The sequence below is a fragment of the Schistocerca gregaria genome, chromosome 3 (genome assembly GCF_023897955.1).
Source record: "Schistocerca gregaria isolate iqSchGreg1 chromosome 3, iqSchGreg1.2, whole genome shotgun sequence".
NCBI classification, from domain to species: Eukaryota; Metazoa; Arthropoda; class Insecta; order Orthoptera; family Acrididae; genus Schistocerca; species Schistocerca gregaria.
Window position 1 is genome coordinate 326131498 of NC_064922.1, and position 25372 is coordinate 326156869.

General features: G+C 39.5%; 1 protein-coding gene across 2 annotated transcripts in view; it reads right to left on the reverse strand.

The window, feature by feature from the left end:
• Positions 1–3434: 3434 nt before the first annotated feature.
• Positions 3435–25372, reverse strand: part of LOC126356250 (alanyl-tRNA editing protein Aarsd1) — a 70751-nt gene continuing 48813 nt past the window's right edge. For both annotated transcript variants that reach the window (XM_050007082.1, XM_050007083.1), the window contains 5 exons: positions 12731–12797; positions 12564–12655; positions 10738–10792; positions 10454–10548; positions 3435–3756 (listed from right to left, as the gene is read on the reverse strand). In XM_050007082.1, the coding sequence (XP_049863039.1) occupies positions 3621–3756; positions 10454–10548; positions 10738–10792; positions 12564–12655; positions 12731–12797 (445 nt within the window). In that variant the 3' untranslated portion in view covers positions 3435–3620. The remainder of the gene's footprint in view (positions 3757–10453; positions 10549–10737; positions 10793–12563; positions 12656–12730; positions 12798–25372) is intronic.

Genomic DNA, 25372 nt, shown 5'->3' on the forward strand with positions numbered 1-25372 from the left:
AATAAATAATTGTAAAACTCCACGCCGTCTCAGTTTTTGGTGGAGCCATTGTATCTGCTGCTAACGAGTACTGCAGAAGTCGTAATAAGTAGCAAACGGCCATAACAAGTATTGCAGAAGTTGCAACAAGAGGCCATCTGACATAACAGTTTGCATTGTTGGCATATGTTTTTTTTTAAGGAGCCCTCAGGGTGTCAGATGTTTAATTTTTTCCATCTACACAGCCATTCTAACATTCCTTTAAGACATGCATACTTCGGTTCAGCAACTGTACATCATTTTGAAGACACTCATGTAATCATCATTTAACCTGTTAGGTTTAAATGTGCTTTTACATTTGTTTGACACACAATCTAATGTAATTTGCAGTTTCTTAAGGAGTGTGTTGGGATTAGCATCTGAAGAGCTGTGACATCACTGAAAATTTTCAGAGTTAGTTTAGCATTTGTCGGAGTTATTTGGTCTTATTGCTTTCAGACTATAATAGTATTTTACCAGTTTTTCAAACAATGGTAAATCCAGGATGGAATGTATCAATGTATGCAAAGAATAGTTACTACTCACCATGTAGCAGAGATTCTGAGTTGCAGAAAGGCACAAAGGCATGACAACCAACAAGCTGTCTGTCCGCATGAATGGCCACCGCCTGACTGTGGCCAAGAAACAACTGGACCACCCTGTTACTGAGCACGCTGCCCCAATACAATATCTTTCATTTCAATAACTGCTTCACAGCCTCTGCCATCTGGGTTCTTCCCACCAACACCAGATTTTCTGAACTGTGCACAGGTGGGAACTCTCCCTGCAATGTATCCCACATTCCCATAACCCTCCTGGCCTCAACCTTTGTTAGTCTCCTTCCCTGCTCCCTTTACAGCATACACAGCCTTCATTCCAACACACCCAGTCTTTTTACTTTTACCCTTTCCCACTAACCCCCCCCCCCCCCCCCCCCCCCCCGCGCTACGTCTAACCTATTGACAGCACCTAGTTGCCCCACTCTACGTCACCCCTGTACACACCCAGCAGCACTTTATTGTCCCTGACTTCTACCCTGCTATCCCTCCCCCTCGCTGCGCCACCCTCCTTCTCACCCTCACCCAGTTGCCTCTCCCACAATGCACTGCTACTCACAGTCTGACTCTAGCTGCTTCATTTTTGCCTTTTTATATCTCTCCTTTTTATACAAGGATTTCTACTGGACCTTGCTTTACCTATTTGATCCTCTACTCTCTTCACTACTTCTCTCAGAACTAACCATTCTTTTTGTACTACATTTCTTTCTCCTGTTCTTGTCGATCATTGCCTAAAGATCCCTCAAACTCTGAACAGCTGCTTCTTCTTTCAACTTATCCAGTTCCAATCTAATCAATTACTGACCTTTTTGAATTTTCTTCAATTTTAATCTACAGTTCATAACCAATACATTGTGATCAGAGTTCGCATCTGACAATGAGCTTTAAATCCAACCATAAAGAAAACTGAAGAGGGCCACTGTAAGTTCCCCTTGTAAGATTATGATCACTAAATTAGTCACTAAGTATCCTTTTCACTTCCTTTATAGTGAGTCCAGTGCAAGATTGATAATTCATGCCTCAGTGGTCAATCTGAAGGTTGGTTGAGCATTAGCACACTTGAAATGCTTAACGTCAGTGAAAAGCATTATGCCTATCTCCCCTGTTTTTCCTCTTTCTGTAATACACCGAGATGACAAAAGTCATGGTACAGTGATATGCACATATACATATGGCGGTAGTATCGTGTACAGGAGGTATAAAAAGTTAGCGAATTGTCCGAGCTGTGATTTGTGCTCAGGTGATTCCTGAGAAAAGGTTTCCAACACGAAAGGTTTCCAACACGATTATGGCCACATTACAGGAATTAACAGACTTTGAAAGCAGAATGGTATGTGGATCTAGATGCATGGGACATTCCATTTCGGAAATTGTTAGGGAATTCAGTGTTCCGAGATCCACAGTGTCAAGAGTGTGCTGAGAATCCCGAAGTTCATGCATTACCTCTCTCACGGGCAATGCTGTGATCAACGGCCCTCACTTGATGACAGGGCAGCAGTGTTTGTGTGGAGTTGTCTGTACTAACAGACAAGCAACACTGTGTGAAATAACTGCAGAAATCAATGTGGGACTTAACGACGAATGTATCCATCAAGGCAAAGCGACAAAATTTAGCATTAATGCCTTATGGCATCAGAAGACTGATGTGAGTGTGTTTGTCAACAGCTGCACCTCTCCTGGGCTTATGACAATATTAGTTGAACCCTATACGAGTGCAAGACTGTAGCTTGGTCAAGTGAGTCAAGATTTCAGCTGGTAAGAGCTGATGGCAGGGTTTGAGTGTGGTGCAGACCCCACAAAGCCATGAATCCAAGTTGTCAACAAGGCACTGCTAATGGGTGATGGCTCCATAATGGCATGGGCTGTGTTTACCTGGAATGGACTGGGTCTTTTGGTCCAACTGAACTCCATCATTGACTGGAAATGGTTATGTTCGGCTACTTGGAGACCATTTGCAGACTTTCATGGATCTCATATTCCCAAACAATTGAATTGTTATGGAAGACAAAGCACCATGTCACCTGACCACAATTGTTTGTGACTGGTTTGAAGAACATTCTAGACTACTCATGCAAATTATTTGGCCACCCACATCACCCGACAGGAATGCCATCGAACATTTATGGGACATAATCAAGAGGTCAGTTTGTGCACAAAATCCTGGCAGCAACACTTGTTTAATTATGGACAGCTGCAGAGGCAACATGGCTCAATGTTTCTGCAGAGGACTTCTAATGACTTGTCGAGTCTACGACACGTCGAACTGCTGCACTGTGGTAGGCAAAGGGAGATCCAACATGATATTAGGAGGTATCTCACGACTTTTGTCACCTCAGTGTAGGTATCAGTTGTTTAGCAGCTGCAATGACAATGCCTTACCTAAACTTATACGTGCAATTTAATTTAATGAGCTGAAATATGAAATCAGATGTTCCCCCAGGTGAAAACTGGAGGTGTTTTGCAGCTGTAGGAAAAACAGGAAATAGTGTTCTCAATTCTACTCGACAGCCAATGAAAAAGGACTTAAGACATCGCTGCATACAGAACTAGAAAAGCCTAATGTTAAGGAAATCATCTTGAGCTATGCAAGGTAGTCAAGTTATCTTTATTCTAACATTCAATGAATTTCTTACATCATTTTAAATACAGCTTATGGTGTTTACATGACATCCTTTAACAAAGAAGGAAATCCTGATACTTAGCTGATGACCTGAGATTATGTTAGTGAAATAACTAAGAAAGGCTGCACAAGCAAAAGCTAATTTTCTTCTTTCATTATCCAATAACAGATTTTTTTTCAATCTGATTTTGAAACACAACCAAATAACTTTTAAAAAATGAAAAGGAAAGAAGCCTCCATAGTTAGCAACTCACTTTATTCGTGATACATATCTTACACATTTTACGCCAGTTTTATTTACAAATCTAAGTTTCATCTGCTATATGAAATTGAGTCTTATAACACTGTGAAACATGATGAATTGCACAGCAAATATTGTCAAAAATTTATAATACAATAATTAACTCTCACTCTTTAATGCAGCATTATACTTCATTCTGACCTGTTTGAAAATATTCTTTGATCAACTTCTCTGCAGCTCTTATATTTTTAAGATTGTTGACCTTGGCTTGGAATCGAGTCCCTTTCCCTGCACCTTTACCATCCAGAAGTTTGCAGATTCTGTAAGGAAGATGTTACTCATTTTATTTTTCTATGGCACAAATGAACTGCATCGCAAGGGGCAGGAGGAAGGGAAGCAGATGATAATTGTTTCCAATTCCAGCAAAATTCCATGTGTGGACTGGATACTAATAATTTTGAATATTTCTTCACTTCATTAGGTGACCTGAAATTCTCCATGCAATCCAATCAGCTTAATGAGTAATGAGTCAAAGATCAATAACATTGCTAATAGAAGCAGCACCATAAGTCAATTGGAGGCTATATTCCACCGGGAGGGGGGAACCTTTTTATTACACATGCCAGATTCAGTTTTGGCAAGTTAAATGAATGTTATTCTGATGGACATTTTATCTTTGTCATTGTCATGTCCATTGTTTTGTTGTCATTGTGGTTAGTTACTGGTGAGGTTAAAGAAAAACTGCCACATGTGTGTATATTTGTTATTTTGCAGTCCTTTCCTCATTATTGGTCATTGTTATAACTTGGAATTTATGTAATTGTTCTCTTGCAGTGAAATTTGTTGTGCTGGTAATATTGGTAACTATAAGTGATTTTTGGAAACTAGAGGGCTTATCCACATAGCAGAAAATTCATAAAGTAATTAAAGACATTTGGACAAAAGGGATACCTCTTTGTTACCAGTAACATAGAAAATATTGTCTAAAGCATTTCTAACTAAAATAGAGGAACAAGTAAGGTGTAATACAGGAGAGTACCAAGCAGAATTTAAAAAAGGTAGATCATGTGCAGACAGGTTCTTAATTTAAAAACCTCTTTGAAAGTGAGAGCTATACAAAATAATAACACAGCAGCTACTTTAACAAACTTCAAGAAGGCTTACGACTCAGTTGAAAAACAAAAACTATTTCAGATACTTTATTAATCAATGATAGTCGAAAATACCAGAAGACTTGTTGAACACACACTCACAGATACAACATCAAGGATTAAGTTTCAAGGCAAAATTTCTGAACTGTTCACGATCAAAACACGGAGATGGACTGTACCCAATTCTCTTTAACCTGGTTTTAGATAAAATAGTAAAAACATGGGAAAACACATTAGAAAACAGAGCCATAAAAGGTATAAAGGTGGGACAAGGAAAGAGAAAATTTGAAGTAAAATGTTTTGCATTTGTGGATGATATAGCATTGGTAACTAAAAACCTAATGGACAACTTTTATGCTTGATCCATTACATGGGATTGCTGAAAAGACGGGGCTAAAAGTAGCTTATGAAAAAACAGTATATAGAACAAAAACACAATAGAGAAAAATTTATGGAAAAAAGCGTGGAAACATTAAAAGAACTGATAAATACCCTTGAGAATGGGTCCAAACTAACAAACTGGTTAACACAAAAAATAAAGGAAGAGTGAAGAAGTTCAAATTTGCAAACGAATTAGCACAGAATTACTACAACAAGAAATTAATGTTCATCCAAGCGAAGATTAGATTCAGTTATTGGGACACAAATAACATATGGATCAGAGTTCCTAACAATGAATAAGAAAGGCAAACGAAGAGAACTAGCAAAGAGAGAGAGAGAGAGAGAGAGAGAGAGAGAGAGAGAGAGAGAGAGAGAGAGAGAGGGAGGAAAATACCAACAAATTCTAGGTCCTGAGGAAAACATTGAAAATTTATGGATTAAAAGTAGAAATGATGATTTATATAAAAATACAGAAAAAAATCACAGATACAATGTGAAAGAGACAGCTAAAATTGTATAGACATTTAAAAATAATGGAAGAAACAAGGATTAAAAAGAATAATTTTAATAACACTAATAAAACGAAGAAAACCATAGGATGGATAGAAGCAGTGAAGAAAGATACAAACAAAATAGGTGTTACAGAAGAAATAATACATGGCAGGAATCGCTTATGGCTACTGATAGAAAATGCAACACTATCCAATACCTAGACCGCAGAGTGTGTGGCTTGGACAGGTGATCAGAGATGACTGATTGGAGAGTAAATGAAATAGTATTGCGAAGAAAGAAAGAAAAAAGAAATACCAGATACCAGAAGTCTTACGTCATATATTGTCCACAGCTGACCAAATTCATAAAAAAAGTGATTTTTTGTGAGACTGATGCAAGATGTGTAGGTCAGTTATTGCCCATAGTGGCAACTATTTTGTAATGGTATAATTTGTTGCAAGTGGGGTTCTGGAGACAAGACTAGCCCAGTACCGATTCCATGCGTTTCAGCAAATTTCCTATAAATGGTGTGTTAAGTCTTGAATGAACAACTGTTGGTTGTGATGCCGCTGCCCACAACTGGCAACAGAAAGCAGTGACAACAGCAGAGGTGGGCCGTAGTTGAATACCTACTGGAGAGTAAGTTAGAGATTTTGAATAGGAGTAGGTACCCTTTAGAAATAGTAAAATGGGGGTGGGAAAGGGAGTAGTTACCAACATCAGACTACTGAGTTCATCTTAATACGTAATTACATCAAACACTGGAATGTGGTGGTGGAGTCATCCTTATTTGACCACAAGTATAAGTTTGGTTTGAAGTGGGTGTTGAACAGACCATGGCCTATACAGGTCCTAGGAAAGCAGACTGGGACTCATAAGAAAGACCTAAATGCCTGCTTAACTGAAGTTAAAACTTTGATAAGAAATCCAGTAGATCTTTAAGAAATGGCAGATGAATTAACCTCTACCATTATGACCTCACCCTTAGAAAACTATCCAGTCACCAAAAAATGCACAAAGAAGAGTGTAGTTGGGTGGAACAATAATCCAGAATTGCAAAGGAAGCAATTAAGAAGACTGTTCAACTTCGCAAGAAGGGAAGGACAATGGACAAAAATGGCAGGAGACCCTTCCCAAATTTAACCTTGTTATTAAGCAAGCAAAACTACCATCCTGGAAAGTATTCCACAAGAAGATGGAAGATACAACTGGCAGGGGGGCTAACTCCTAAAAATCCTCTTAAGAATACCAACAGATCCAGAAGGCACTTTAAAGGAGGAGGACGTTAGGTATACAAGTACAGCGCTCAAGATGCTGGATGCAGTCCTCAAGATTCACTTCGCTCAATGCATGTCAACAGATGATACAGACAAAGATTTGGCCCCTTTGGATACTGGTAACCAAATGGAGTACTGGTGACATGTCTGAGAATGTACTGACTTCAAGAAAATCTGGTGGACAGTGGGATTGTTTCAATCATTCAAGTTATGAAGCCCCAGTGGAATCTTTTTGGCTGGCTCTACTGCAACAAGCAGGACTTTTCACTCACGTCTAGTAGCAGAACCAATTCCTAATGCTTGGAGAACAATGAAGGTACACACAGACATTTAATCATATTAACACTTGGCAAATTCTAAAGTACCATTAGAACAATGTCTTCTGAAGATCTTGCAAAATCAACACAGGAAACATGATCTAAGGGTCAAGTCCCAGGTAAACTGCTGTTGTAATGTTCACAATGAAGCATATCTAGGATATGCATTGGAATCTTAAGCTCTTTGACAAAATACTACTCGTAGAGAGAGCAGTGAAGCATTTAGGGGCAGCCCTGGATGTTAATTTAAGATGGAGCCCTTCCATAATATATGTTCCAAGGCAAAAGGTGTTCTAATGTGCACCAGAAGGGCCCTTAATAGAAATGTGGTCTAAGCCACAGGGTCATATACTGGATACAAATCTCTGTAACAGGACCTGTGATAATTTATGGTACCATAGTATGGTAGAATAAAGTAGAGCAGAAGGGGGCCGCTAAGGTGCTTAAGAATGTGCTAGCCATAACAGGTGGAATTATCAACACATCCACTGCTCAGATAGAGACCATGGACATGCTCCCATTACATCTTTGGGTTACAATGGAGGAATCAGCCAGGGCATACACATTCAAAACCAGAAGAAAAAAATTGGAAACCTTCGGGATAGTCAAAATCCCACACCAATATAATGAATGTAATAAACATTGATTGCGAAGGCTGGAGAAATACCAATTAACCATACGATAACTTCCAGCTGCTTCAATAAATCTTTCAATGTAATAATTTAAGGTAGGTAGCAGCAGAAGACTGAAAAGACTGAACCACACTACCGTTCAGGGGACATAGTATGGTTTATTAAGAGGTCGTATACAAAAAGTGCTGGAGCTGGAGTATGTGGGGTATTGACTAGACTAGAGAGTGCAGTCTCTTTAGAGAAGCGAGCCACACTATTCTCCATTGATATATTTGCTATAAAAGTGTGTGTGGAGGAGAGTTTGCATAGGTGCTACAAGGATCATGTCGTCTACATTCATACAGGCAGCCAATCAACTCCACGATCTGTATTAGACCTGCAACAAGATCAAAGATTGTTACAGAGTGCCACGAATTCCTTGTGAGGCTAGGGGAAAGCAACAAGGTAAACCTGCTGAGGGACCAGGTCACTCAGGAATTACTGGTAATGAACAAGCTGATAGGATGACTAAGATAGGCGTGAGACCTCCATTTGTTGGATTGGAACTTGTCTTAACCATCATTAAGGCAATGGTAAAATCTGTTAAAGCAATTTCTGGAATCATGGGCTTGAACGGGAGAGTGATTGAATTAACAGTGGACCATGTGAATTTCAGGAAACACCTGCACACAATGGCTGTAGAGAAAGAAGCTCCTACATGTAGATTATTTGGTGAGGGATAAAATCACACTGCATCTAATCTTCCAATGTGAAGCCCTGGAGGCCAAAGGACACACAATATTTGTGTCATTCATTCCCGAAAGTGTTTGTGATTAAGACCTAGTAGGGTGCCTGTTACTATTCTTTTAGGGTACTGGCTGGCTTTACTAGAATGACATGGGCAAAACCACACAATGAACTCAGTTTTGGTGCTGGCAACAATGTGCCATGACAACTGTCATTTTGTCTTCCCATGAAAATCAAATCAAGTGCAGTTTTCCACATCATTATATACTGTTACTTCTCAATACTCTTATGATGACTGCTTCTGGTTGTTAATCATTTTACATGTTGTGAATGGTTATTGTACAATTAAATTTTGTAAACTGCACAACTTAAAATTCCTCTACATTAATTGCCAATCTTTGCTCCAAGCTTATGTTGTATTAACATATATTTATTTCGTAACACTTATCATATTAACAAAAATGGAAAGTCCTGGAAGGGATAATATGTGACACAAAAATTGCTACAGAAAACAGTAGTCACACACTAGCTTTCAAGCTCTTGCTCTTTCTCTCACAAAGTGCACTCTGTCACGTACACAACCATACAGACACCCAAGTACACAGTCCTGTGGCAGAGGCAAGACTGAGTATTAATTACTGATTACAGAGGGCAGTTGCCAGCTTAGATGGTGCTGAGGAGGAGGTAGTGAAGGTGGTGAGGGCAGTGAAGGATGCGTGAGGCAAGGAGGAGGTAACGGGATATTGTGGGGCAGGTATTGCATCAGATGACTCAGTGGCTGCACAAGTCTAAAGCAGTTTAGACGGTTGAGCTTTTAAGATATGGAGAGAGGATGGAAAGCTATGGGGAAAAAAGGAGAGGGAGATGGAGATGAAGATGAAGAGGGAGACAAGAGAGAAAGGGAGGTGGGGTAAAAGGATTTTCCGAAAGGCATAGAGGCTGTCAGGTATGGTTTAAGCTTCGATTGTATTATTATGAATGATCAGACTTGTGAAGGTGAGGGACTGACAGAATTGTAAAATAGTCTTGCAGTAGCACGGGTGACAGCCCGAGAAGCCAATTTTAATGTTAAGCCCACTAGGTGGGATACCAAGTACCAAACAAGATTTCAGGAAGAGGATGTGTGTTTGGAGTTTTACTGCGGCAAAGGAGAGTTCTCAGGATTGGCGGAGGTAAAATGAACAGGGATTCATGGCTGGTTGGATAGATGGGAGACAAAAGGAGTGACGAAAGAATAGTTAAAAAAGGTTAAAAATAAGAAGTTTGACCAAAATGTTGTTATGGATATAAATGATATAGGTGGGGGGGGGGGGGGGAGGGAAAAAAAGAAGAAGAAAGAGAGAGAGAGAGAGAGAGAGAGAGAGAGAGAGAGAGAGAGAGAGAGAGAGAGAGAGAAGGAAATATTACGCACACTTTTAAATCGATACGTTTGATTGCAAATTGACACGCAAAACAGGAAATAAATATGCATGCTTGTAAATAAACACCTAAAATTGTAAATAAACACATGGTATTAGTTAAAAGTCAAGTTAGACAGCACTTGTCAGTTCACTACCCATATTCTAGGCCTATAGAACAATTCTGAATAATATAAAGCTGTGTTTCACTTCAAGGTTTTTTTCTGCCATGTAGTATTTTATTTCAAGTAGTTTATTATGTTTCAACATGGAATATCTGCTAAAATTCTGCTACTTTGGGATTTCAGCACTACAGGAGCTTAAATTTATATCATCCATCCTGGGAGTACTATAGCAACTGTGTTGTAGTTACATGCCTACATTTTCCTCTGCGGGGGAACTTTTGAAGACAAAATATGTGATATTTTGGAAGAAGATGGTCAACAGCTCTATAGCAAGGATGATTCTCTGACTTAGTGAGTGTACCTTGCACCGTCCATAATGTGTGAGCGTTACCTTCCCCTTTCCCTCCCTCCACTCTCAAACTTGTGCAGGAGACATATTTAGCTTCATGATTTTCTTAGAAAGGAAGCATCTAAGCAGTTAGAATTCATACATACCAAAAATTATGAGATTCTACTTACTGTTGACCCAAAGCAGAGACAGCAGTTTGCTCTCCATGCAACACCATGTGCCCAGGGCCCTTAGGTTCACCGACAGTAAGTAGCAGCAGCACACTCTAAATACGCACAACAGGTAAGTATATTAAGTATCTACATATGTGGAAGTAATGCTTGAGATATTTGTTAAAACTGAAAATACTTACGTGCAGGGATGTGAAAGAAAAATACAACACTATTATATTTATTGCTTTAGAGAGAGAACATTGTCACAAATATCAAGCAGGTTACTTGATTAGTATACTTGCCTCATCCGCAAACAGCTTAAGGAACATATTTATGAAATCCATTTCGGCCTCGTTTCTGGAATAAGACGAAAAAACAATAGCACACAGCAAAATGTTTCAATATCATGAACACAATGAAAATAAAACTGTGCTGCAGTATGTGCCTAAATTGCATATAAAACACTTTGACTTGTTAAGATTAAAAAAAATATCTGAAGCACCAAGATAATAAACAGAAGTAGTTTTTCCAATTAAATGTCAGATAACAGTACTAATATTCAACAACACAATTACTATTGTTATACAATGTGACATACAGAAGCTGCATCATCCACAGCAAAGAGCTATCGGCCCTGTTCAGACATAATTTCCCAATGACTATCACTTTCAAGTTAAGGGATATGATATCTTACCTGGTTCTAGATCAGAAAGGCTAGGGAAATGTTGCAATTTTTTATATTCTCAGTGTGGTAGTCTTGGTATGTTTTTAGATTTGTAGCTAATTTAATGATCCTAGTTCCGCACACGATGTTTAGCGACTGAGATAGTAATCTTCGTCACAAGGTCATAACAGTAAGCTGCCTGGATTCCAATCATACTATGATGAATTGTTGCTGTCATTCATGTTTAGAGGAAACTTTGATTCCTGCCACATGCTATACCTAGTGAAGAACAACAGTTTTCCTGCATCTAAAACAATCCACTGCAGTCACGTCTCATACCTTTTTGGCTTTGACAAGTTTGACAAATGGCAAGTTCTTAATAAATCAGGTTAAGTCTTGCTTGAAATGAAATCTCTAGCTCTATTTATATTGATTAGAGTCTCACGATTGGGGTTCACAGTAACTGAAGAAACTGTTTATTTCACAATTGAAATTTTGACCCTTTAACTGTATCAAGTGGTTCTACAAATGCTAAAAGAATACAAAAAACGAAGCATAGAGTGTATATACACAACTGCACAAACATGTCGTGTAGACAGTAGTACATTACAAAAATAGTGAAAATAACAATCAGTTACAATTTGCTTCAGAATATGTCAGACATTAAAATCCTCATGACATTATCAAAACTAAGCCCTTTCAGCATAGAAGTACAGTAACAACAAATGAGAGCAAAGCTGTGTACACCATGAAATGATGTAAATTACGAAAACTGTTTACGAGTTAACATTACTGTATTTCTACAGTGAAAGGGTTTAGTTTGGACCATGACACGTATATGTGTTACAGGATTTTAAGGTCTGACAAGTGCTGAAGCAAAATGTAACTGACTTATTTTCACCATCTTTGTCATGTACTACGTGTACATGGCATGAAGTCACAAAATCTTAGAAGTCTTTAATATGATCCTAAATCATACCACATCTCATTGCTCTCCATTGAGTGCCCAGTGACAGTTTATTTGCTTAGCTGTTACAGTAGGGTCGAGCTGCTGATAAAATATCAATTTATTGATATTTATTCTGAAAAATATTGATATATATCAGCGATATTTATTTCTCCAATATTGAGTGACGATATTTTTATGTTGTATTACATTTCTCCTCAGTTTTCGGTAAATATTTATTCTTTTACTTTCACTGTGTGAAGGATTCTTAACACTTTTTGAACTTCCATTATGTCCAGCCTTCACTTTCACTGTGTGAAATGCAAGTATAGGTGGCACAAATAAGAAGACCGACTGCACTTGGGAGGTGGTGGGGTAGGGTGGGGTGGGGGACAGATGTGGATTGAATAATGAGATTGCTGACGTGAAAAAAATTGCATACCAGTTGTTTTAAAAAAATTGTGCTACATACTGCTCTAAAACTGGCAGTATATATACAATGTGAAAAATTAGGTTACCTGTGAAGACAGAAGAATTTGGGCTTAGGTTCTTGACTCTTCAGTTTTTCTACCTCATATGCTGCAATTTCTTTTAGGGCATTTACTAAATTCTGTAAAAATAGGATTCATTAACAACACATTGTTGGCAAACATAGAAACATGTTTATGGAAATAAAACTACTTACTTTATTTGCATTCTTCACAGATTTTTGGAGTTTCTCCACTAAGCTAACATGATCATTTGGATTGCTCCTAAACAGAGAAAGAGAAAAAGGAGTTGTATTTTCACACGTAGTAGATCTTTAGTCTGTCTTTTCTACAGACAGGAGTATGTGCCTCACTATAATTTACGCCAAAATGTAGGCCAAATGAGAATATACATTAGTTTTTAGATGGTGCTCCTTATGTGACATTGAAACAGTTTTCAGCCTTACATAAAAGTACCAATTTTTGGAAGCTATATTTGTTAACCATTTCTCTCTAATTTTATTTTCAACCATGAAATGAAAGAAGGCACAGAGAATCTAGTGCTCCTTACTGCTTAGCAGTAATATCTACATTATTGTTAAGTACAGGTGTTCATGTATAAAATAAAAATGTAAATGTCTGTCACCACACAATCTGAATTTGTAATAAGATTCTACAAGGCTCAAAGGCTCAAGTGGTGGAACAGACAGATGGGTGGGTTGAGGGGGGGGGGGGGCAGACAGGGGTGGGGAGAGAGGGGGATGGGGGGTAAATGGCCCAGAGAGGGGGGAATGACAAGGTGATGAGCAGAAAGAAGGGGAAGGAGAAGATGGAAAGAGACAGGCGGAGACATATTCGCACATGTATCTAATTCCCATATGTATTAGAAATGTGTACTTTCTCGTTTCTTTCTTTTCCACTTAACAACAGCAATGCAGTGTGGCTGGGAATAGCTAGTTATAAATAAAACTGAGTGAATTTAGCATTTAATAAGAAACTAGGAAAAAGTGTGATATATAGTGAAACATTTTCTTAGTCTGACAATGTTTCAGTATGCTGGTTAGCTGTTACTGTGCAGAATTAGTATACTGGAGGATAGAATCTGAGCTATTCTAATGAAGTTGCAAAACTGATTCTCCAAATGCTGAATGCTCTGCTACACACACAGTTAATATGTAGTGTAACTCTATTTGTCTAAAAACCAAATGAAACAGGGTAAAATTATTCAATTCCGAGACAAATAGTAATAAATACTGAGCAAGCTAAAGCAGTATTTCCTATTTCACATCCTACAAAACTATGCATGAATGTGACAAGTAGAACAGAAAAAATATATGTAAAATATCTACAGCTACACGACTACTCTGCAATTCACACTTAAAAGCCTGGCAGAGGATTCATCGAACCACTTTTACACTATTTATCTACTGTTCCATTCTCAGACAGAATGCAGGAAAAATGAACACTTAAATTTTTTCATGCAGGTCCTGATTTACTTTATCACATGGGTGTGCTGAAAAGTAATGCCTCTGAATTATATATACGTGAAAATTCTTAAAGCTGTGTGAATAAAATGAACTTCTTGACATTCTACATCTTTATTCTTCATGTCTATATATCTGTTTTTCAACATGTTCACCTTGGCGATAAAAATATGTCTCCAAGTTGAGTCCAGTTCATCGATACTGTCACTGTAGAATGTCTGTCTTTATTGACAAAGCCACATCAGCACCTCTGCTTGCACCGCTTCACCATTATCAAAATGAAGTCATTGAAGGTGTTCTTTGGGTTTTTGAAACGATGAAAATTGTACGAGGCCAAGTTGGGACTGTATGGAGGATGATTGATGACAGTGAACACAAGGCATTGGATTGTTGCAGATGTTGCAGTACTGGCATGCAGAAGGAGAGGGTGCGGTTGCTCCACTTGTGGACTTTTTTTCTGTGGTTAGAAACTTAATTATAACATGCTGTTTCTCACCTGCCAACATAGTTATGTTACACTCTGCCATGTTACACACAACAATTTGGAACGCTCTAGCACCAAGGGGTTGCAATTAACGTCAGCGAAGTGGGAGAGTCAATCGAGTAATATACATGACATGTAATATCTGAACTGATACTGAGAACAAAATAAAAAATTTGCAGGCGCTACTTTTCAGCATTCCCTCGTACAATGATCATTTCTCTCTATATAGGTTGGTGTCAACAAATATTTTCCCATTCAGAGGAGAAAGTTGGAAATTGAAATTTCACAAAAAAGCTCACCGCATTGAAAAACACCTTTGTTTTAATGATTGCACAATATCTTTGACACTTTCTCCCCTATTTTGTGATAATACTAAACGAGCTGCTGCTCTTTGAACTGTTTCGATGTCCTCCATACCCTCTCAGAAGGATGCCTTACCACACAACAATACTGTAGCAGAGGATGGACAAATGTAGTGCAGGCAATCCCTTTAGTAGACCTATTTCATCTTCTAAGTGTTTTGCCAGTAAAAACAGTATTTTGTTTGCTTTCGCCACAATGTTATGCGATTGTTCATATTTAAGTTGACCATAATTGTTATTCCTAGTTGAACTATGAGACTCCAGATTAGTTGACTTATGGTGCAACTGAAATTTAACTGATTCCTTTTAGAACTCACATGTATGACATCACACTTTTCACCATTCAGGGTAAACTGTAACTTTTCGTACCATACAGATATCTTGTCTAAATCATTTTGCAATTGCTTTTCTTCTTCCGATGACTTCCTAGACAGTAAATGACAGCAAATCTGCAAACAGTTTAAGGTGAATGCTCAGACAGTCTCCTACACTATTTCTATAAATTAAGGAACAGCAGAGGATTTATAGTACTTCATCGGGGAACACCAGATATCACTTTTGTTTTACTTTATGACTTTTCAACAACTGCTAGAAATTATGACTTTTCTGACAGGAAATCATGAGGCCAGTCACACAACTGAGACAATATGCCATGGGCATGCAGTCTGATTTGAAGCCACTTATGAAGATTGGTATCAAAATCTTTTTCGAAATCTGGAAATGTGGAATCAATCTGAGATGCTATGTCAGTAGTACTCATCACATTATGAGAATAAAGACCTAGTAATGTTGCATACTAGTGATGTACTCTGAATCCATGCTGTCTGTTTCTTTCAGGTAATTCATAATGTTCAAACACAGTAAATGTTCCAAAAGCCTCTTGCAAAATGTTGTCAGTGATATGAGTCTGTAATTCATTAGGCTACTCCTATTTCATTTCTAGAGTATTAGTGTAACCTGTGCAACTTTAGGTACAGATCTTTCATCAAGCGAGTGTTTACATGATTGCTAAGTGATGAGTTAGAATATCAATATACTGTGAAAGGTATCCAACTGATACACAGTCTTGAATGGAAGACTTGCCTTTATTAAATGACTGAAGTTGCATCGCTACACTGAGGGTATATACTTCAAATTTACTCACATCAGCAGTTCTTGATTTGAAGCCTGAAATATTTACCTTGTCTTCTTTGGTGAAGCAATTTTGGAAACCCATACTTAGTAACCCTGCTTTGGTGGTACTGTCATTGGTAACATTACCAATGCTGTTGTACACTGGAACTGTGCCTTGCCACTGGTATACTTTACATACGAGCAGAACCCATTCTGCCAGGTTTCGAGAGTTTTGTCGGGGAAATTACTGACAGCATCTCATGTTGAAGTGCACTAAATTTTGAGCTTCTGTAAAACTATGCCAATCTTGGGGATTTTGCATCCTTTTAAATTTGGCATGCTTTTTTCAATGCATCTGTAATAGTGTTCTGACCCGTTTTGTATACAAACCTCTCAGTTGCTGTTGAACCCCCTTTTTTTAATCTATTCCAAATCTGGTCTGTGTTTACATAGTTTGTAAGGAATAGAAACTCTCTTCGAAAGGTGTCAAGTGAATTTTTATCTGCTTTTTAAATTGATATATTTTATATTTAGTTTTGGTGGGTTTGGGTGTTATGATATTTAGTCTGATGACATTGACCTTGCAATCACGAATTCCTGCATCCATCATGATGCTCCCTGTTTGCTTAGGATTATTTGTTGCTACAAACGTCAAGTATGTTTTCGCAACTGTTTACACTTCAAGTAGACTCCTGAGCTGATTGTTTTTTTGTTTTTTGTTTTTTGGATAAAGCATTTAGTACGATTCTGGATGTTTTATGCCTACAACCAGCTTTGAACATGTGTTTTCGCCTACATATCAAGGGTAGATCTAAATCTCCACAAACTGTAGCTGTATTAGGAGGGTACTTATTTCAGAGAATGCTTAGGTTTTCTTTGAACCATTCAGTACCTTTATAATCCAAGTCAGGTAGTTGGTGTAAGGGGCATTCAAAAAGAAATGGGTTGGAGGCATAATTACAGAAACCAGTACCTGTATGTTAGAATTATTGGCCCTGACTGTTGGGACACTTGTCCCACTATGACACAAGACTGAATGGCTGTATCATAAAATTCCTGGGGCTGTGATGCAAACCAGTTCTGCACATATAGCCCTTCTGATTCACTTCCTGCAGCACGGGACAACAGTGAATGCCCAGCGTTACTCGCAAACCTTGACCACCCTTCCTCAAGCGATCAGATCAAAACGACCAGGCGATCCCACCTGTGGTGTCATTCTGCTCCACGACAATGTAAAGCCTCACATGGCCAACCGAGTCACAGCACTCCTGCAGAAATTCAAATGGGAGGTTCTCTGCCACCTTCCATACAGCCTGGACCTCTCTCCCGGTGATTACGCCATTTTTGGTCCCCATAAAAAGGCTCTGAGGGGCAAACGATTCACCTTGCATGACGATGTCCAGCTGTACACGTAGAACATCGCAGCCCTGGGAATTTTATGAGACAGCCATTCACCACCTTGTGTCACAGTGGGACAAGTGTCTCAACAGCCAGGGTCAATATTTCTAACATATAGATACTGGTCTGTAATTATGCCTCTGGCTCTTTTCTTTTTGAATGCCCCTTATAAAAGGGACAAAATATTAATTTGTATCAGTTAAGTACAACCTCTACCCGTACTAACTCACAGGAACTAACTACCTTTAACAGCAACAAACACATCACCAAATTTATTTGCTCTATCTTGACACCTATCTTTCCTACATCTACCCAATTTCTGTTTTTGACTTGCACCCTTCAACACTGGAGCCCATTTTGTTCTTTCCCAAGACCTTATAACTTAAAAAGCTGTCCAGTCCATGCCACACAGCCCCTGCCATGTTTGTAGCTGCCTCCTGTGCATCATAAACCCCTGACCTATAAGTGGAGCTCGATATCCCACCATCCTACAGCACAAGTTAAGGAATCTGCAGCCTACATGCTTGCAGAACCACTTGGGCCTCTGATTCACACTCTCCACTCAGTTATTTACCGATGGCCCACAATCAGTCTGTTAACAATGCTACTCAGTGTGAACTCTACCTTCATCTGGCAACCAAGACTGGCAGTCTTTACCAATTCTGATTGCTGCTGGAAACTGGAGAGAATTCTTTCGATCCAAAGTGGCACACTTCATTAGAACCAACATGTGCCACCACCTGCAGTTAGCTGCTCCTTGTGCTCCTCATGGCCTCTGGTCACAGCAACTGGAACGACCCTGTTCCATATCTGGGATGACTCCCACCTGATATGCACCACAGATATTGCACACTGGACTACTCCCCCTCCTTGTTAGCCATGTCTCTAAGGAGTTCCATTATGAATGTAATATTGAAGCTCCCAACAACCAGTAATCCACCCTCTGTGAATCCCTGGATCTTGCAGGCCGAGAGGCTTCCTTTATAACTGAGCAACCAGATGCATCTGGGTCAGGATCTCTATCAGCCACAGACAGTGTCTTAAACCTGTTTTTCAGATGAACTGGGACGACCTTTCGATTGGCCCTCCAGAAAAAGGTTTTGTTGCCATCTACATCACAGGCCAATTTTCCCACTCAATAATAGGTGAGGAGGGATCAAACGCATTGTGGGCAGGAGCCAGGGCATCAATGGTAGTGGACCAATTGGGGGGACACTTGGGACGTGCGGAACATCCCTTGGATCCCACGTCCAGATCCCCGCCCTCTAGTGATGCCCATTGGGAAAAGAGCAATGCCAACACTGCCAAGAGGTGTGAGTGAAGGGTCACCATCTTTGTCTGCATCTGAACACAGCAATCACAGTTCCTAACCATACTAAAGACAGTGGAACTGTACACTACACAGTTATTAGAATGCCGAGTAAGCACATAAACACGCAACAAATTTACAAATTAAACTACTAAGCACACAGGTAAAAGAAAGTAAGTCACTTCTAGTTAGAAGCTCATTAAAAGAATTCATAATCAAAAACTTACTCTCCTGTGGTGCTGACAGAGCAGGAGTTGCCACTTTAAATATGAAAGTATTAAACTAGTATAAAACTACAGCAAACTTACATGTGCTGTTGTGGTCTTCAGTCCAAAGACTGATTTGATGTAGCTCTCTATGCTATTTTATTTTGTGCAAGCCTCTTCATTTCTGAGTATCTACTACAACCTACATCCTTCTGAATCTGCTTACTATGTTCACCTCTTGGTCTCCCTCTTCAATTTTTACCCTTCCCATGCTACCCTCCAGTACTAAATTGGTGATCCACTGACCCCTCAAAATGTGTCCTACCAACTGATCCATTCTTCGTCAGGTTGTACCACAAATTTTTCTTCTCTCCAATTCTATTCAGTACCTCCTCATTAGTTATGGGATCTACTCATCTAATCTTCAGCATTCTTCTGTAGCACCACATTTGAAAAGCTTCTGTTCTCTTCTTGTCTAAAGTATTTATGTTTCATTTCCATACATGGCTACACTCCATACAAATACTTTCCCTGTATTTAACCCCGTCACCTCTAGAATTTGAAAGAGCATTTCAGTGGAAATTTTAAAAGCTTCCTCTGATTCTACAAATGCTATAAACATAGGTTTGCCTTTCCTTAACCCAATGAACCATGGACTTTGCTGTTGGTGGGGAGGCTTGCGTGCCTCAGCGATACAGATAGCTGTACCATAGGTGCAACCACAACAGAGGGGTATCTGTTGAGAGGCCAGACAAACATGTGTTTCCTGAAGAGGGGCAGCAGCCGTTTCAGTAGTTGCGGGGGCAACACTCTGGATGATTGACTGATCTGGCCTAGCAACACTAACCAAAACAGCCTTGCTGTGCTGGTACTGCGAACAGCTGAAAGCAAGGGGAAACTACAGCTGTAATTTTTCCCGAGGGCATGCAGCTTTACTGTATGGTTAAATGATGATGGCGTACTCTTGGGTAAAATATTCCGGAGGTAAAATAGTCCCCCATTTGGATCTCCGGGTGGGGACTAGTCAAGAGAATGTCATTATCAGGAGAAAGAAAACTGGCGTTCTACGGATCGGAGCGTGGAATGTCAGATCCCTTAATCTGGCAGGTAGGATAGAAAATTTAAAAAGGGAAATAGATAGGTTAAAGTTAGATATAGTGGGAATTAGTGACGTTCGGTGGCAGGAGGAACAAGACTTCTGGTCAGGTGATTACAGGGTTACAAACACAAAATCAAATAGGGGTAATGCAGGAGTAGGTTTAATAATGAATAGGAAAATAGGAATGCAGGTAAGCTACTACAAACAGCATAGTGAACGCATTATTGTGGCCAAGATAGATACGAAGCCCACGCCTACCACAGTAGCACAAGTTTATATGCAAACTAGCTCTGCAGATGACGAAGAAATTGAAGAAATGTGTGATTATATAAAAGTAATTATTCATATAGTGAAGGGAGACGAAAATTTAATAGTCATGGGTGACTGGAATTCATCAGTAGGAAAAGGGGAAGAAGGAAACGTAGGAGGTGAATATGGATTGGGGCTAAGAAATGAAAGAGGAAGCCGCCTGGTAGAATTTTGCGCAGAGCACAACTTAATCATAACTAACACTTGGTTCAAGAATCATAAAAGAAGGTTGTATACATGGAGGAAGTGTGGAGATACCGACAGGTTCCAGATAGATTATATAATGGTAAGACAGAGATTTAGGAACCAAGTTTTAAAATGTAAGACATTTCCAGGGGCAGATGTGAACTCTGACCACAATCTATTGCTTATGAACTGTGGATTAAAAGTGAAGAAACTGCAAGAACGTAGGAATTTAAGGAGATGGAACCTGGATAAACTGAGAGAACCAGAGGTTGTAGAGAGTTTCAGGGAGAGCATAAGAAAACAATAGACAGAATGGGGAAAGACATACAGTACAAGAAGAATGGGTAGCTTTGAGGGACGAAGTAGTGAAGGCAGCAGAGGATCAAGTAGGAAAAAAGACGAGGGCTAGTAGAAATCCTTGGGTAACAGAAGAAATATTGAATTTAATTGATGAAAGGAGAAAATATAAAAATGCAGTAAGTGAAGCAGACAAAAAGGAATACAAACGTCTCAAAAAATGAGATGGATAGGAAGTGCAAAATGGCTAAGCAGGGATGGCTGTTGTTGTTGTTGTTGTTGTCTTCAGTCCTGAGACTGGTTTGATGCAGCTCTCCATGCTACTCCATCCTGTGCAAGCTGCTTCATCTCCCAGTACCTACTGCAACCTACATCCTTCTGAATCTGCTTAGTGTACTCATCTCTCGGTCTCCCTCTACGATTTTTACCCTCCACGCTGCCCTCCAATGCTAAATTTGTGATCCCTTGATGCCTCAAAACATGTCCTACCAACCGATCCCTTCTTCTAGTCAAGTTGTGCCACAAACGTCTCTTCTCCCCAATCCTATTCAATACCTCCTCATTAGTTACGTCTATCCACCTTATCTTCAGGGATGGCTAGAGGACAAATTTAAGGATGTAGAGGCTTATCTCACTAGGGGTAAGATAGATACTGCCTGCAGGAAAATTAAAGAGACATTTGGAGAAAGAGAACCACTTGTATGAATATCAAGTGCTCAGATGGAAACCCAGTTCTAAGCAAAGAAGGGAAAGCAGAAAGGTGGAAGGAATATATAGAGGGTCTATACAAGGGCGAGTTGATTGAGGGCAATATTATGGAAATGGGAGAGGATGTAAATGAAGATGAAATGGGAGATATGATACCGGGTGAAGAGTTCGACAGAGCACTGAAAGACCCGAGTCGAAACAATGCCCCGGGATTATACAACATTCCGTTGGAACTACTGACAGCCTTGGGAGAGCCAGGCCTGACAAATCTCTACCATCTGGTGAGCAAGATGTATGAGACAGGTCGAATACCCTCAGACTTCAAGAAGAATATAATAATTCCAATCCCAAAGAAAGCAGGTGTTGACAGATGTGAAAATTACCGAACTATCAATTTAATAAGTCACGGCTGCAAAATACTAACGAAAAATTCTTTACAGACGAATGGAAAAACTAGTAGAAGCTGACCTCCGGGAAGATCAGTTTGGATTCTGTAGAAATGTCGGAACACGTGAGGCAATACTGACCCTACGACATATCTTAGAAGCTAGATTAAGGAAAGGCAAACCTACGTTTCTAGCATTTGTAGACTTAGAGAAAGCTTTTGACAATGTTGACTGGAATACTCTCTTTCAAATTCTGAAGGTGGCAGGGGTAAAACACAGGGAGCGAAAAGCTATTTACAATTTGTACGGAAACCAGATGGCAGTTATAAGAGTCGAGGGACATGAAAGGGAAGCAGTGGTTGGGAAGTGAGTGAGACAGGGTAGTATCTTCTCCTCGATGTTATTCAATCTGTATATTGAGCAAGCAGTGAAGGAAACAAAAGAAAAATTCGTAGTAGGTATTAAAATCCGTGGAGGAGAAATAAAAACTGAGGTTCGCCGATGACATTGTAATTCTGTCAGAGACAGCGAAGGACTTTGAAGAACAGTTGAATGGAATGGACAGTGTCTTGGAAGGAGGGTATAAGATGAGCAACAACAATAGCAAAATGAGAATAATGGAATGTAGTCGAATGAAGTCAGGTGATGCTCAGGGAATTAGATTAGGAAATGAGACACTTAAAGTAGCAAAGGAGTTTTGCTATTTGGGGAGCAAAATAACTGATGATTGTCGAAGTAGAGAGAATATAAAATGTATTAACATCGAGTATAGATTTACATGTCAGGAAGTTGTTTCTGATAGTATTTGTATGGAGTGTAGCCATGTATGGAAGTGAAACATGGACGATAAATATTTTGGACAAGAAAAGAACAGAATCTTTCGAAATGTGGTGCTACAGAAGAATGCTGAAGATTAGGTGGGTAGATCACGTAACTAGTGAGGAGGTATTGAATAGGATTGGGGAGAAGAGAAGTTTGTGGCACAACTTGACTAGAAGAAGGGATCGGTTGGTAGGACATGTTCTGAGGCATCAAGGGATCACCAGTTTAGTATTGGAGGGCAGTGTGGAGGGTAAAAATCTTAGGGGGAGACCAAGAGACAAATGTACTAAGCAGATTCAGAAGGATGTAGGTTGCAGTAGGTACTGGGAGATGATGAGGCTTGCACAGGATAGAGTAGCATGGAGAGCTGCATCAAACCAGTCTCAGGACTGACCACCACCACCACCACCACCACCACCACCACCACCACCACCACCACCACCGAATTATTACATTTTTCTTGGAGTCAGATGATTTCGCTAATCTCACACATCTTCCTCACCAGATGGAAGAGTTTCGTCAATGCTGGCTCTCTGTAGCATATCAGTAGCTCTGATGAAATGTTGTCTACTTCCAGGGCCTTGTTTTGACTTAAGTCTTTCAGTGCTTTGTCAAATTCTTCACACAGGACATCTCTTCTCATTTTCATCTACATCCTGTTCCATAGTTTAACACTCATGAACCTCTTCATTGTATAGACACACTATATACTCCCTTAACATTTCTGCTTTCCTTTCTTTCCTTAGGACTGGTTTTGCTTATGATCTCTTTATATTAATACAGGTAGTTCTATTTTCTTCAAAGATCTCTTTAATTTTCCAATAAGTAGCATCTATCTTACCCCTAGTGATGTACACTATGTGATCAAAGTATCCAGATACCCTGGAAACATACTTTTTTCATATTAGGTGCATTGTGCTGCCACCTACTGTCATATTAGCAACCTCAGTAGTCAGACATCGTGAGAGCAGAATGGGCACTCCGTGGAACTCACAGACTTCAAACATGGTCAGGTGATTGGGGGCAACTTGCATGTAGAGGCATAAATTAGACATCATAGATCTACCTCATGAGAACTTAACAATGAAGCAGTCTTCGGAGAGGCCCTCAGGAAGTTGTTCCCCTGTTCTTTAATTTATCTTATTGGGCATTTAGAACTAAAGTGGTCTACTGTTAGCTCCACTGCACCACAGTCACATTGAGGGCTGTAGCTGATCCCCCTTCTTAACAGATGCTTTACATCTTGTGTATTTGTGTTATGTGGTTGAGGCTGTTCCATGTTTTTCTCGGCAGCTTTACGTCTATCAGTTACGGTTGGGTTAAAATGTCTTGCCAGTTCTAGTCCAGCAAACACTGTCTAATTACATCTCCATCATTCTTCTATGGGACAAGGAGCAGGCTTAATACATCTAAGCCTGGTTAGTGCAGGCTAGAAAGAACTTCGTTGACTGTACAGTTTTTAGAAACTGAGCCATTGAATGTTACTCAATTCTTAGTGCACCACGTATTAGCAAATGAGATCAAGTAAATTACAGGAGATATGAAGCCAGGAAATTGCTGTTTATTTTAGCATTCCAGTGATGACTATCATTGTGTCTAAGGTGGACACCAATCTTGCTGACATCATTGTTTTTATCCCATAAAGCCCAGTATTTGGCAACAGAGTATGTGACTGATTATGCTACTCGTAGCATGGGAGTGGCACGGAGCAGCAGACAGGCAAATTTAAAAACATTTACTTGAAATTTTTCCTACAGTGACTGAACGAATGATTTTCAAGCGTACCTCTTAGAGTAATAAAGCATGATTTACTCAAGAACATTCACATTCAAATTCCTGAGGTACCATACACATTGAAATCTTCCTGCAAGTTCCCTATGAAACTACAGGGCAATTAAAATATGTTTCTCAACTTGAAGCTGAACACTTTCAAAACAGATTAGTCCCATACTCATAACTTACAAATGATGATAGGTTTCACATTCTTTGCAGTATATGAGTACCGAGTGTAATAAACTGCCCACAGGCCTGCCCAGAACTTGAGTGAGTTTATGCTCACAGACTGCAGGGTATGAAACAATATGCATTAATAAACTAAACAAACAAAACATAACAGTAACTAAAATAAAGGAGGCATATGTGGAAGTGCACACCTGTGAAATTGAAGTCTGTTGTTGGATAATATTCAATGGTGTGTTGCTCCATACTACAAATTATAGCATACAAGGATCTCCAATAGCACATTGTCTCAAGGTTGTCTCTATTTTGCTGTCAAGACTGTCACACTCTCTTTGACAGAGTTCATTTGATGTGTCAAATGGTTTCCTGTGACAACATAAAGCCTGTTTCAACTAGTCCCAAGCATGCTCAATCCAATTCAGGTCAGCAGATACTGCAGGGCATTCCATTTGGTTGAGTCACTCATACTGGAGGAAGGTGTTCAGGAGGTGGGTATGGTTTGCATTATCATCTCCGAAGACAAAGCCATTGCTGAAACATTGACTTCAGGACTCAACAGTACACTGAAAGCTCCTGTAGCAATATTATAACTTTCATTAGTGATTAAAGTTGTCAACAGTAAAATGTGATAACGGCCCAAAAAATGACTGCTCTTTTTGAGAACTGCAATGGTACCTGTATCTCCGCGCTCAGCTGTAACAATCATCAGGCATTGGTGAAATCCTGCAACTGATGGTG